Below are 15097 nucleotides of genomic sequence, written 5' to 3' on the forward strand. Positions count from 1 at the left end.
ATATTTGATTAACATCTTATATAATATAATATAATATAATATAAGATAATATTGCATTTAAATACACTGCCCTTTTGATTCCATCTCATCATGAAGTCATACATAAAAAGGGGGTTGAGATACACAAGATAAATGTATGCACAAGAGCTAGGAACAAAATTTGACTTCAACTTTGCAGGTTTAAGACCCAGATTATTTATTCACAGTGCTGTGGATAAAATCAGGCCTCATAGGAACCCAGGGCCCTAGTGTCACAATTTAAATCTTCTTTGCAAACTTGTTGTCTACAAGCAATAAAACATAAAAAAAGTAATAAAGTCACCCAGGACATAGTTGTGATATTATTTGTGATAACTTGCTCCTTCCCTTGATTTATTGCTTTAATGAATGGCTAACAGATGGCTTTATTCTCCTGTGCACATGTAGAACTCCTACAGGTCGGTTTTTTGGCATGTGTCTGGACACTGAAGGGCAGTGGAGAACATAGGGAAGGGAAGATGAGCAATGAAATGGAGGGATGTGCATTGTGTTTTCCTGTGTGGGGGGCTCCTTTGGTCAGCCTGACCGTGAGGGTTACTAACAAGAGCAGCCTCTACATGCACATGCCTTTAATAGGTTAAGTAAAACAGGGAGGATCCTTAAACCCTGCCAGAGATGTGGTATCTTCTGAGAAAGAAGAGGAAGTTCCTGCATGTTCTCTGTCTGTGCTTTCTTTCAAAATTTCTTGGAAAATCAATAGCCCTCTCCAAAAGGTCCATGAGTTAAAGATTACATGTACATTTTTTCCCCACAAGTTAAAACAGGTTAAAACAGATTTTAAATGAACATCTGTGACATGCTTTGGTCAAAATAATACAATGATCTAAGAACACAACACTGTTCTCCCTCTGTCTAAACAACCTTGTTCCAAACAAGTGGTTTCTGCACCTGTCCCTTTAAATGAGAATGAGCCACCACTCACATTCAGCACGAGTGCCCAGGAGTTTGTTTCGTTTGGTTTTACCTAGTCTATGTACTCATATAAATGTGGGTCCAGCAATGTTACTGCAGAGATGAGGATGTCGAACAAATTAAAAATGTCTTTTATTTATGTTGGAGGCAGCAAAAACAAACAGAACAACCCTTTAAAAAATCATGTGCAGCTGCTCTGGGGCCTCGCATTTTTATCCCAATTTCAGGATATTCTATGGAGGTTAAGACGTCAGCAGTGAGTGCACGTTACAGAAGCTGAATTCACTAATTATAAGGATACAGACTTCTGAATAGGGTATTTTTTTTTATTCTCATATTGATATCATTTGAATACCTTAACTTTTGCTGTGCATCATCCTGTTTCTCCCCAGCTCCTGTATCCAGTACTGCCAGGTCTGTTAGACAGCAATCCATTCTCAGAAAACGGGCAAGTGCAAATATCTGATGACGTTGGCAGTGTGTTGGGCATCCTTACAAAGGCACTGAATCTGGCCAAAAACTTCCACCTGCATCCAGATATCTCTTTACAACTCTTCACTTATCTCTTCTTCTTCATCAATGCCTTCCTCTTCAACCTGTTCATGGAGAGAGGTAAAGATTTGTATTTTTTCTTGAATATTTCTAAATGAATTGACTGCTTTACTCAGCTGAATGAGGCTGATTTCTCTCTCACATGACGTCTGTACACAGGATCAGGAGGGAGCTTTTACAGCTGGTCGTGTGGAGTTCAAATCAGGGCTAATATGGATCTGGTAATGGACTGGGCATACGCAGCTGGAGTCAGCGAGGTAGCACATAGCTACCTGCTTAAAATCTCTTCGGCCGTCAACCTGCTTGCCACACCCAGGGAAAACCTGCTACAGGTCAGAAACACTTGCTTATTTGCTTAATGTGTCAATATACTTAACCCCCCCTAAAGTCCTACAGGGGAACAGAGTGTCAATATGTCTCACTTAGAACTCATTTAAACAAGTGTTGGGAACTAATCTTTTGAGATCTAATCTTTTAACTGATATCACTTTTTTGTTTGTGAGTAGAGGAGGAGTTATTGTACTTACTTTTCTTCAACACAGAACCTAAACCTGGTCCTAAATCTAACCCTAAACTGTTGCGTTTCACATTTGTTTCTTAACATTTAAAATTTCTGTCGATAATCTTTAAAGGAGTACATGTGACCCATGTCTTATTATGATACAAATTTTAGGAAAGAGTTTATTACTATTCATTATTTAACTGTTTTTATAAATTTCAGAAGATGTTTTTTCACCATCTTCACCATTTGCTAGCTCTCCAGTCTGTTTGCATGCTCGAAACGGTGTTTATGAAACCGTGGTGTCTGTAAATCAGTATTTAAAAAAAAAAAAAAAAAAAAAAAAAAGTCTGTGTCTCTCTCTCTCTCTCTCTTCCTCTAAACTTTGAAAATCACAAACCAAGATGACGATATTTCTTCATTCCTGCTCTGGGTAATATTGACTTATTTTTGCTTTTTTGGATCACTTAAGGTGGAAACTAACTGCATTACTTTTCTAATGTGCTAAAAAATACTAAACAACTCGAGTTACAAATGAGTTTGTGTGGTAAATCAAACAGTGAATAAAAACTTAGAGACAAGTTAAACTTCAGCCACGTACACACAACAGTTGTCATCCCCCCCCAAAACACACCGTTCCACTTTAAAAGACACAGAGCTTCTTAATGTAAACAACAAGAGAGAACAGCATTTCCCCACAATCATAGATGTCCATTAAGTGTTTTGACATTAAGAGTAAAGTAGATTACGTCCATCCAAAACTATATGTTTTTTTTTTATTCTCATAATAGTGTAACACAAAGCATACAGTGTGGAAAAGAACACAGAGAGTAGAGTTTTCAGGGCAGTGCTGCTGTGTCCTGAACCAATTCTAAGTTTACATCAATCTTCTTTCCGAATTATCTCAGCAGACATCAGGAATTAGTGCAGTCTTCAGAAATGATTAACAGGAAGTATTAATCATTAAAGGATTAAGACTCATGGACACAGAGACTCGTTCATTCCAGCAGATAAAAATGACAAGGAGGATAAGCCTTGTCTGGATGTGTAAAGCTGGGTTTTTTTTCTGATCTATAGTGTGCTGACATTGTTCAGTTATGAATGTATCCATTCATACTCTTTAATTCTACATTCTAAAAGCTGTCAATTGGGCCAAGCCTGCCATCTTGGGATAGTATAAAAATAGCACATTTCTCACAGTTTGAATATTTTAATGCTTTAATGACCCATTTCAAAATGTGTCTATATCTATAGTCTATAGTCACTGCCAAAAAAGGTGGTACTCTGCACTTAAGTGACTCCTTTTCTTAAAGTAATTCCTATTGCTTGGACCACTCAGGTTTCAATCAGAAATGAACATAAGACAATCCGACACCATTTATACTCAAGTTAAATCATTCTCTGCCATCAGAATTCAGTTCATTAGTGTCAGTTATGACACATTGATACAGTTCATTAGTGATTAAAACATAGAAGATAAGTATATGTTTGTTTATCTTCACAGTCTTCTTGGTCTTCTTTGCGGGTGGAGTTTCCCTCACTGAGCCCCGCCCAGCTGCACCACATACTCAGAGAGTACAGCCCACGCCGGCCCTGTCCATCCAACTGGACACCAGCCAGCGATGAGGCCAGTGCAGCCCTCCGTACTGGTGAGAAATAATACAAACTTATTGTCACTCTCTGAATAAATTTGTAATATTATAATAATTCTGGAAGGCATTGTTGGACTGAATATCTAGAGTGCTTATCTACACAGTTTAGAAAATCTATAATTTCTTGAAAACCAGGCCAGAAAATAAATTCTCTTCAAAAAATTACATCTTATCCAGTTTACCTGTTTCCTTTTACCTTTTGCAGTAACTTTCATTAGCAGCAATGCAAAATGATATGGTTTCTTTTAGCTTTCAATAAAAATAAGCTAATAATTCCGCTAATAATCTCATTCATCTTAATTCAGCAGATTATTGATATTATTTAATAACTGCAGCAAAACTAATATTAAAGTCATATTAATTAAAGTCATGAAAATGTTATGTACATTTAAAATATTAAACAAGATTAAATTTTTGAAAATCTTGGTATCACAGATAGGTTTGATTTCCCATATTTCCTTATTTCTTTATAAAGATTTAGGTTCTCATGTTTAGTTTTAGATTTTTAGTTCAAGATCAAGCTTGAGTGGTCCAGTAATTGTGGAAGGCACTGTTAACCATGGTGCCATGCAGCTACTGACTTTGATTTGCAACAGGACAAGACCAGTCCAGTTTGACTGAACCAGTTTGGCTGTGTGTCCAGACATCTGCGTGTGGGTATGTGGAAGAACGCTGTTTTGACTGTTGTATAACACACAATGCCCCTTTTTCTCTGCCCTTCTAGCTGATATTCTGGAGAGTTTTGACGACCATCCTCCTCTCATCCTGCCTATAGATGGCTTTCTGCTCGACCTAAAAAGGCCCATTGAAGACACAACTCTTTTAAAACAGCTCAGACAACTTCAGGTCATTATCAACAAGCTAAAGGACCCAGAGCCAAGCGCACCAACAATGACGACTTCTCAGGTAAAAAAGGAATCATCCACAGTAACATCAGGAACATTAAGTATCTCACAGCATGCAGTAAAAATATGATTGGATAGAGAGCTCATTCCCATATTGCAGTTATCTGTGATATTATTATTATTATTATTATTATTATTATAAGGTATATCACTACAACAACAAACATATATTGGAGGAATATTTAAGTTGCATCACACTGATCTGATTTGAGTCGTGATTCTCTGGAGTGTATATGTGTCGTGTTTGTATTTGCTGCTGGGATTGTGTCTAACAGAAGTAAATCCCTTTCAGAAGAGTTTCATTAGAGAAATCTTTTATACCAAAGGACAAAACAGAGGCGCTCCATGCAGGAAAAGTAGTGTATAAAGAAAAGTGGGAAAACAGATTTTTAAAGGACTGTTTTCATGCCTTAGATCCTGTTTGAGTCACAAGTCAGTCAACAAATGACTCAAGTCTCAGACTCCAGCATATTTCATAGCTCTACATCTCACAGCTTGTTTGTTATTTGTTGTTTTTAGAGTGAATCTGTTGTACCACTGGAGGCCAAACGCACAAAAATGGAGGTTCTCCCAAAAGCTCATATTGAAGTGGGCCACACAGAGGTGGTTCTGCCTACAGACAGTGTCCCAGCATGCACTTCACGAACAGGACATCTTGGCAGTTGTGAAGACCTTCTCACTCAAAAGCTAAAGGCTCTAGAGCTACAAAACAAGCAACCAAATTACAGCGGGTGTAATAAGCGCCTAGCACTGGACCCATCGTGCTTGCTGACCCCTCCTAACACACCACAGAGCGTGGATCTGGTGGAGTCGGAAACAGAGAGCCAGGATCCAGATTCAAACCACCAGAATGTCCAGTGCTCTGAGGCATTGAAACCAGAGAAAGGTAAAGAAGAGCAGAGTACATACTAAAGTACATAGCATTATGCTGTAGATTATGTCAACACTAAGCTTCTGTTATGTACACATTCACCACTTCATGCACCACACCTACTTTGAAGTTCCACTATATTCATTATTATTGTTATTTAAAACAGTTCATCATTGATCATTTTTTAACTCTTTTAAAAACGGTCTTTTTAACAGTGGCTGAGAGTGAGTTTGGGATTGGTGAACATGCACCACTGTAAATGAAAGAGAGGCACTAGATGTATAACACAAGACATTGTGAGATCATCTTTGTGAAATGGATTACCACAATTACCTCGTTCTCCTAAACATTGAGAGGGAACATTGTAATTGTAAATATTTTTATTAAAAAATGAAAATTATAAATTGCCCAGCCCTAATATTTTATGTATTATGTAATTTGATGTAAAAATCATGCTATGGCAGTGGTTCCCAAAGTAGAGGTAGCTGTTGCAGGGTGGGCACAGAAAAGCAGATGTATACATATAATGCATGTGTCTTGCAAGAGTCTCACTGTAAAGGTGATTTAGCACTTTATTTTGTTTTGTTCAACAAGATATTGCGGTTTTGTGGATGATGGGAGCACTGTGTGTCAGAATGGGGGGCCTTTTTCACTTTTCTCTTCTGCAAAGAGGGGGCCTGTAGAAAAGTTTGGGAACCACTGTACTAATGCATGGAGAGTGCATTGTGAAATGATGTCATCATCTTTGATGATCTGCTGTAAATGTTGCTGTCTGGTTGATTATCTCCTAAATGTGTGGCTTCTTTAGACAGAGCTCCTCTGCCTGTATTGTTTTATAGGCCAAGGATTAAAAAGTAAAGGAAAATATATGGCCCACATTTGTGTATAGTATCAGATATCTGCACATTTATGAATTTATTCATTCATTCATTCATTTATTGCTGCAGTAACATTCCTCTCTCCTCTAATAAGACTTTTGAATGAATTATGTATCATTTCTGTGAGGTTGACACTGTGAGGTAAGATCAGATACTGATGGGAGATGGTTAGTTTTAGATCACAAACACTACTCCAGCTAGGGCTGGACAATAATTCAGTATCAATACATATTACAATATAAAATGTTTCAATGATTTCTTTTTCTTTTCTATATTTCAATATACATTATTTACCACATCTGTCACTTACTGACATTCAGTACAGGGCACTGTCATCAGTGTAGTGCACTAAATTTAAAATTTAGTATAAAATATTAATATTTACAAAGCCAATATGTTTATATTTGATGGTGATATCATGTTTCTCATATGTTCTTAGAATTTTGTGAATTGTATGCTGTTCATATCAATATTGGAATTATATCTTATCGATCAAATTTAAGAAATATATCATGATATAAATTTTGGCCATATCGTCCAGCCCTTACTCCAACTCATCCCCAAGTGTGTAAGAGTGCTTCAGTCTCTAGCACCAGCAGATTTCTAATAAAGTGGTCAGTGAGGAGATACAGTCTGGATTCCAAAAGCTAAGCTCAGTGAATGATCACGTGCAGATGTAGACAGTTTTATAGTTTTTACATAATGACTGTAAGGTGTTTTATTTTGTAGGTGTGTGCGAAAAGCATGAAGTGGGACACGATGAGGTGTTTGTAGTGGAGCTGCAGAGGGGTCCTGGAGGTCTGGGTCTGGCTCTGGTTGATGGGATGGTGAGTCCTAGTATATGTAGTTTGATTAATAATATTTGGGCACCTCTTTGTTTCAAACGTTTAGAACTAAAACAGATTAGCTCTAAGGACATTTTCCTTTCTTTTTTTTTATGTAGCATTTCTCTGAGAGTTTGTTAGTTTTTACATGAGACACTATATGACTGGTGTCCTATGAAATAATGGACTTGAAATAAGTGATATGAAATAATGATTTTATAGGTCTGATGCTTTTTTAACTACTGTTCAGAGCATTTGTGTGTGTGTGTGTGTGTGTGTGTGTGTATAAATGGCTCCCCCAAGTGCTTGAGGACTGTTATCTAATGTTTCTATGTTTATTTGGTCATGGCAGAATTCATAGTGTTAGTTTCTCAGACTAGGGTTAAACCTATTCCATTTTGTCATATTTCCCCAATAAGCTTTTAGTTTGTGATTTTGGCTTTAAATTAGGGCTGGACTATAAATCAATATCAAAATATATATCGCAAAATAAAATGTTTCAATAACAATGATATGACTTTATATACATTTTCAATAATTCAATACACATTATTTACAGCATCTGTCACTGACTGATGGTCATTACAGGGTGCTGCCATCAGTTCATTGCACTCAATTTTAAAGTTAGTGTAAAAATATTAATATTGACAAAGCCAAGATGTTTTTGTTTGATGGTGATGTCATGTTCCTTTCAGTTCTTGGCAGTTTTTAGTTGTGGCTTTTTTATTGTGCATGTCAAAATTGGAATTATATCTTATCGACCGAAATTAAGAAATATATTGTGATATAAATTTAGGCCTTATCATCCAGCTTTAGTTTAAATGCCCCTTTCCATTCAGAGAGTGGTCTTGTGTGACTGGAAATCAATACACAGGAGTGCTGCCAAGATGGCCTTTAAGTAGACAAACCTTTATGTACTTTGCTCAGAAGTGCCAACTGCAGAATTAATGTGTAGATAGCATTATGTGGTTTATGTTCTAGTATAAACAATGTATTAAGTGCCACTGTCTATGTCATTGTTTTCTTTTTGTCCTTTTAAACAGGAGACACCATTACAGATGAGTGGAATTTATGTTAAGTCTGTGATCCCAGGGTCTCCAGCAGCCATGAGCCAGAAACTGAGAGCAGGCGATCGAATTCTAGCAGTGAACGGTCACAGGCTTGTGGGAGTGGACTACCATACGTGAGTAGTATTAAATGGTAACGAATAACAGTAATAATATGTAGATTTCTTTATGCTTTGGAATTTTTTTTTTTACATTTATAATCAGGAAAGTGACAATTACATCAATGTAACACAGCTAAATTAAATGATGCTCCGCATCCTGTATCATTACCAGTATCAGAATGTTAGAGCACTCATTTCTAATCCCAAATACATTAGCTCCTACTAGTGGCTCCTACCAGACAACACAGTGGTTCAAGTTGCCATTACACAGTGGTGATTTATCCCCTTGCTTTGATGTTAAGCAGTAAACTATTTATCAATTTCAACTTCTAAAACCTAAGTGTAAATGTTTTATGCTTTTTTCATAATATATTTTCTTAATATATTTTCACTTATTTCAATGCGTATTAATATATAGAATTAAAAATACAAATATACATATGAAAACTAACACCGTTGTTGTTCTCTTCTCTCTCCAGTGGTAGGAAATTTATTCAGAAATCTGGGGAGAGGCCTCAGCTCCTGATTTCCCGGACTGAACCAATTCACAAAAACAGAAGATTAAAGTAATGAGTGCCAATACAGCTCCCTCTCTAATAAGTGCACTTTGAAACACAAGTGGGAAAATGCAAAGCATGTAGTGTCCTGGTTGTACCCACACTCTGAGACCTGTGCCTAAATCGAGATTATGAAGATTGCAGTTTTTTTAATGTATTTTATTTTATGTCATATGTATTGATTTATTTTATTCCACTGACACTTGTTATTGAATTCTCCTTTTATATCAGGTTCTGTTTACCAAATTAACTTAATTGTATTTCAATGCAAATGATTATTAATCAGTACAGCAATATTCATGCCTCAGGACTGAAGGACTGTTCACTGACACTTTTACTCAGCTATAAATAAATATGTTTTAAAAAGTGTAAAAAAAAAAAAAAAAAACAGACAAAAAAACAAAAAAGGGTTGCATTCCTGCCTGCTTTTTAAAAGACAAACTGTATTAGACAATGTGACCATTTCTTATAGCGCTGAGGCTCAAGATGGGACCTGAGGAGCAGGGGCGTCTCTACTTTGGAGGGTTGTTGAGCCTAAGACCACCAGATATCGCTGTAAAGCAGTGCAGGACAATCTAAATAATTCAGCATTACAAAAAATATGTACATTTTGTTCTTAGTAAACAACATTGTTGTGCATTTATTATATTTATTTAGGGTGACTAGACGTCCTCTTTTACCCTGACATGTCCTCTTTTTTAGACTTAAAAAAAATGTCCGGGCGGAATTTCACAAAAGTCCAGGATTTTGTTTTTCTAGAGTTTACATAGAATTTCGAGAAGCATTTCGTTCACAAACTAGTCCCGCCCTCCCCTACTCCGATTGGTTCACTTGAGTGAGAAGGGGGCGTGGCGAAGCAGCCTAAAATCTGATTGGACGGTCTGACTGTAGAGCTACCGTTATTGGTCGATAACTTTCTCTGCAAACATTTAATTGGTCAGTCTGCACGTCAGTAGTTCTTCTTTACTTCAGGCAAAGCTCATGTACCCACCCTCATCTCGAGCAGCTATGCCAGAACGTAAATGTAAGTTCTCGGATGAATTAAAAAAGAAAAAGGTGTAAAGGACCTAAAAGCACACATAGGTTCAGCTAAGCATACAACGGCAATGCCCCTGGAGGCGTGTCCTCTTTTTCACCATCTCAGATCTGGTCACCCTATATTTATTACACAGGTAGAACTGACCAATACATTCCAGATGTCTTCTTGTCTGTCGTGTAAAAACCAGTACCCCCACCCACCCACCCCCCCCCCCCCCCAGCTTTTTTATTTTTATTTTTTCATGAGCATGTGGCTGGACCCTCAGGAGATGTTTAACCAAGCAAGGAGTTGAGAAACACTGTGCACATGTTCAGTACGCTTTCAGTATTAAGCCGTGGGGCATAATTATATTGGCCTCATGCACAGAGCAGCCAATATCATAAACATTTAATAAATAGCACTCACAGCCTCTGTGTTGCTACACAGGCTCAACGGTTGCTAAGCAGTTTTTTAAGATATAGGGAACAAAAACAGGGTCTTAAATAGTTGTGTAATAATATTACAAAAAAAACTCTTTTCCTTTAGTCTCCTGTGTGTTTATTCTGCAATTACATTTTTTAAACACCCTATTTTTCTGTTTATGCTCCTTTTTTCCTCTTGCACTCATTTTCTTTCACATTTTGACATGGGGTGGGGCAACAAGAGAGGTGTGACCTGTGTCATGATCCACAGTTGGTCTCAAATATATGATTGAAAATGCACATCTTTTGCAGCTCTTCTTTTTGGAAGTCACTTGCCATTTTCAAACTACTTAATTTTTTAGGACATATCATTTTTTTATACACATTGACATTTTTATTCCTAACAGTTACAATAAAAATGTTAAATGTTCACAAGAAAAAAAACTCTTTAAAAAAGATTATTTGAATTCCTAAATTGTTTAAACTGTGGGAGAGCAGGAAGCATCAGATGTGTGCAGCGAAATACAAAAATTTGCAAAACAGGCTAAGGGAGAGGCTATAATTAATATTTCTGCTTGCCCTACCACATGCACATTAGTCTCTGTGACTAACAACCAATAAGAAGCTGCCACATATATGCATATGGGCCAAACTTTCTTTGCTATCTGGGTTACACTGTTGCACAGATCATGACTAAAATACATGAACAGCATGCCAATTAATGTTTGGCAGATAAAATTAGAACTAAAACTCTTCACAAACCATCCTGGTTTCAAGCAAAATTTACTGTGGCCCATCGAGAAGAAACAGCACAAACAAAAGAGACTCAGCACAAACAGTGAGAGAAAGAAGGAAATGAGATAGAAAACTGAGATAAAAGGGCAAGTGTGACGTTCACTTAATGTAAGAACTCAAAGTTCGTGGTACTGTAACAGAGCTCAAGCAATCTCTGAAGGCTGTGAAGTAATAGCCCTCTCAGTAAGCAGTGTGAACATGACAGAAGCAGACTTATTTGTTGAATACAAGGGGATTTATCTCCCTAAACATCTCCACCCGGCGGAAAGCCTGAAATATTATGAGGAATTTATTTTTCGACCAGATGATGTGATAATTGTGACCTACCCAAAATCCGGTAAGAATTCACCTCCAACCAGTCACTGACACCAACAAGAGATTTAACACAGAGCAGACACTACAGGCTATAATACAGTGAAGTAGCTGTAATGTTTCAAACGATCAATGTCTAATACTGTAACTGTGGTTATCTTACAATGTGAGTGTAATGTGGGCTGAATATGACTTTATACAGTAAAACAATGACCTATGAACTCTATGAAATTTTAGGATAAAAACACTACCTATGGTTGCTTTAAGCCTAAAGCTGAGGACTGTCCAATATGAATCTCCCTTAGCTCTGTTGTGTTATGTGGCTAAATCATACACCACCCACCCCTCATCTGGTAGAACTGAAGCTATGGTAATGGGTCTGTTTATCTCTGTATACAGCACCAGTCAAAAGTTTGGGTCTGATTAGTCATTGGTGGAATAGGGCTATACATTGTAAAGCACTGTGTACCAGCCCTGCCTCTGCATAACCCAAGTTACGGTCTCAACCAGATTAAGAATGTAAGCAGTGCTACAAAATAACTCTTAACAAAGCCACAACTGTTCACTGAAAGCCATTCCAGGTGACGACCTCATGAAGCTGATTGAGAGAATGCCAAGACTGCAAAGCTGTCATCAAAGTAAAAGGTGGCTGCTTAGAAGAATCTACCGTTTAAAACATATTTTGATTTGTTTAACATTTGTTTATTACATAATTCCATATGTGTTCTTTCATAGTTTTAATGTCGTCCATATCCATTTAACAATGTAGAAAATAATAATAAAAAGAAAAAACACTGAATGAGATGATGTGTCCAAACTTTTGACGGGTACTGTACATTTATTATATGTGGAAAATGGCCCGAAACAGAGGAAACCCTCACTAAGTAGGCGTGTCCGAATATTTGACCGGTACTATATGTCAGTATATGCAGTCGGACACACATGCATTTCAAACAAAATGTCTGTATCCGTTTAAAATTACGAAAGAAGAAATTATTTCAGTATCAGGTCTATCATTCAGCAGCAAATGTCACACATGCAGGATGTTCTGTGCATACACATTTCCAGTAAGGCAGGAATTCAAATTTGTGTATGAGAAGATGTACGAGAAGATTTTTGCTGCCATTTGTATTCAGTTATTCTGTGGTCAAGAGTGGGAGATTATCAGTGTCAGATGAGTTCTCACAGTGGGAAATGTTCTGTGTGTTTTAAGCAAGGAGCAGTGCCTGTGCAATGCGTGCAGGGGGTACTCCGGAGCATTAATAGCTTCATTCTCACATGGGCTGACACAGACTTTACCCCGAATCTTTACTAGAGGTATAGAAGGATAAAGTCCAGTGACTGTGTGTTGCCCTGCCAAGGACAGGCACTCTCTCCAGGGTGAGTTCCTGCCTTGTACCCAGTGATTCTGGTTAGGCTCTGGACCCACCCCTACCCAGAAACATATAAGAAGGTACAGAATGAATGAATAAATGAATATCCCCATAGTTTTTATGTGCAGTATAGACAAACTTGCATTTCTTTGCATCACCACTAGTAGTGGCTTGTAGAATTTAAGTAATCTGGTAATGGTGCTGGCTGTTCTTAAAGAAAAAAGTCAGAAAAGGCTGGAGAACAGCAAGTGGGAGGTTTACACTAAATGAATGGTTAGGGTTAGGTTTAGAGTTAGGATGTACCCCCGACTTGGAGCTGGCTTTGGCCTGCAGATGTATACATCTCAGAAACAGCAACAATCTTAGAGCTGGACACTGAGGAATATGTGGAGAACAGGAGCTTTGCTAAGTTTAGAACTGCTCAAGAAATGTCACGTTTCCTCTCTCAGTAACACAGGCGGAATAGTCTGAATAAACCTGGTGTTCTGTAAATCTGCTGCATTGTGACAAGTCAGTATGATTAGTCAAAATAACGGAACCATCAAGCTCAAATATGTCAAACATACCTGTTATTTAGTTGGATATATATGAATAGGACCCTCAACTATGCATAAATACACTTCTGGATATCCCTATCTCCCAGCATGCAAAGCAGTTCCTTTTCGTTCATTATTTGATCTTATTATGGGGCTTTTATGTTGTTGTTCTTGTGTTATATGAGTGGGTTGTTCGTTGAGATTTTGTGATGTTTTATTCTGCTTATGTGTGATTTGTATATATTTGGGCTTGGTCTGTGCTGAGTGTTTGGTTGGCAGGCTCTCCATGAGGGTCAGGTCCTCACTGATCTCTTCACCCACACCACACCCAGATACTGCCTTTCTACTTGTTCTCTATGTATTTTTCATTAAAAGCAGTTATAGGTATGTTTAGTTTTACCTGACACTAGCTGTCATACTATTTTAATTTTTAAAGGAGCAATCACTAATACTGAAAATGGGTACTACAATACAGATTCAAAACAGGGAAAAGAGCCATCTGCCTCCTCCCTTCCTTCCCAGAAGCAAAGCTTGATCAGGTTGCCAGTTTGAAGAAAACTGAACCTACATGAATAAGGGCAACACCAGTTTAAGTATCTATTTACACAGAAGTGTGCATCAATTCACTAAAACAGTGCTCACCAAGCTTTTTAAGATTTTTTAAATCTGAACAAATTAAATATCTACCAGCGTAAATGCCAGGCTTATGCCAGTAAAACAAATTAAAAAGCTGTGTACGTCTCCATTGCCTCCAATTACATAACATTAAACTGTTTACTTACTTCATTAATGTACAGCTGAGTGTTGGCTGTACTTGGCTGTTAGTGACTGTGGCTGCCCGTAGAGCTAAATAGGTGTTCTGACATGTTGTGCTACCTATTGATAACTAACCTATAGCACCTTTGCGCATGCTCATACCCAAAACTTTTAATGTTTTGATGTGTTTTTAATGGGAAATCTCCCATTATTTTTTGGCGCATTATCCAATTTTAGCTTACTGTTATTTGCTTCAGGGCTCCAAAACTGAACATGCTGAAACAAATGCTCAGAATAATTATACATTCATAATCAACGGATTATCATTCTTATTACCTTCAAGTACCTTATCTTTGCCCTCATAAGGGGATTTACACTGTGCATAGTTCTGTTGGGAGCATTTTCTGATATACTTCTTTTTCTAAATAGCCTACATGTTATTTAGGTGGCTGTACAAAGTACACTATTGTCACAACTCAACAGAACACCAGAGTAAAGTGCAACTCTCGCTGTGTTGTAATTTGTAATCTGCATAAAATATTTGTGTAATATCTCTTGCACTGAAACCAAGACCATCAGCGCTGCCGTCATGTCGGCTCAGAGAGGGCAAAGACAGAGCAGCAGCACTCAGGTCAGGGTCTCGAATTTGCATGTCAGTATTTATATTTATACGTGGTTTTATATGTCCTTGCTCAAGTAGCTCAGAAACCACTGGGAATACAGAATGAAGCAGCTATAGTAACTTAAATGCCATAACTGAAGCAGCCATGATTTATTGCGATCAACTTGCATGGTCTTGGAGATCAACCTATCAAATGCGTGCGACTGGTTGGCGACCACTGCACTAAAACATCTACCTACAATATGGTTGGCACGATGGCGCAAGGTGGTAATGTCACTGTCATACAGCTGTAGTGTCTTGGGCTTGTGGGCTCAAGTCCGGGTGACTGTCTGTGAGGAGTTGCTGTTCTCCCTATGTCTGAGTGGGTTTCTGCCGGGTGCTCAGGTTTCCTCCCATAGTCCAAAAA

General features: G+C 37.7%; 1 protein-coding gene across 1 annotated transcript in view; it reads left to right on the plus strand.

Moving 5' to 3' along the window:
* Positions 1 to 10087, plus strand: part of radil2b (Ras association and DIL domains 2b) — a 33435-nt gene extending 23348 nt beyond the window's left edge. Inside the window, exons 9-16 of the mRNA XM_066665501.1 lie at positions 1344 to 1563; positions 1663 to 1835; positions 3507 to 3651; positions 4379 to 4560; positions 5079 to 5445; positions 7038 to 7135; positions 8176 to 8315; positions 8780 to 10087. Of these exons, the coding sequence (XP_066521598.1) occupies positions 1344 to 1563; positions 1663 to 1835; positions 3507 to 3651; positions 4379 to 4560; positions 5079 to 5445; positions 7038 to 7135; positions 8176 to 8315; positions 8780 to 8870 (1416 nt within the window). The 3' untranslated portion in view covers positions 8871 to 10087. The remainder of the gene's footprint in view (positions 1 to 1343; positions 1564 to 1662; positions 1836 to 3506; positions 3652 to 4378; positions 4561 to 5078; positions 5446 to 7037; positions 7136 to 8175; positions 8316 to 8779) is intronic.
* Positions 10088 to 15097: the final 5010 nt, after the last annotated feature.

This window comes from Hoplias malabaricus, chromosome 3, assembly GCF_029633855.1.
Source record: "Hoplias malabaricus isolate fHopMal1 chromosome 3, fHopMal1.hap1, whole genome shotgun sequence".
NCBI lineage: Eukaryota > Metazoa > Chordata > Actinopteri > Characiformes > Erythrinidae > Hoplias > Hoplias malabaricus.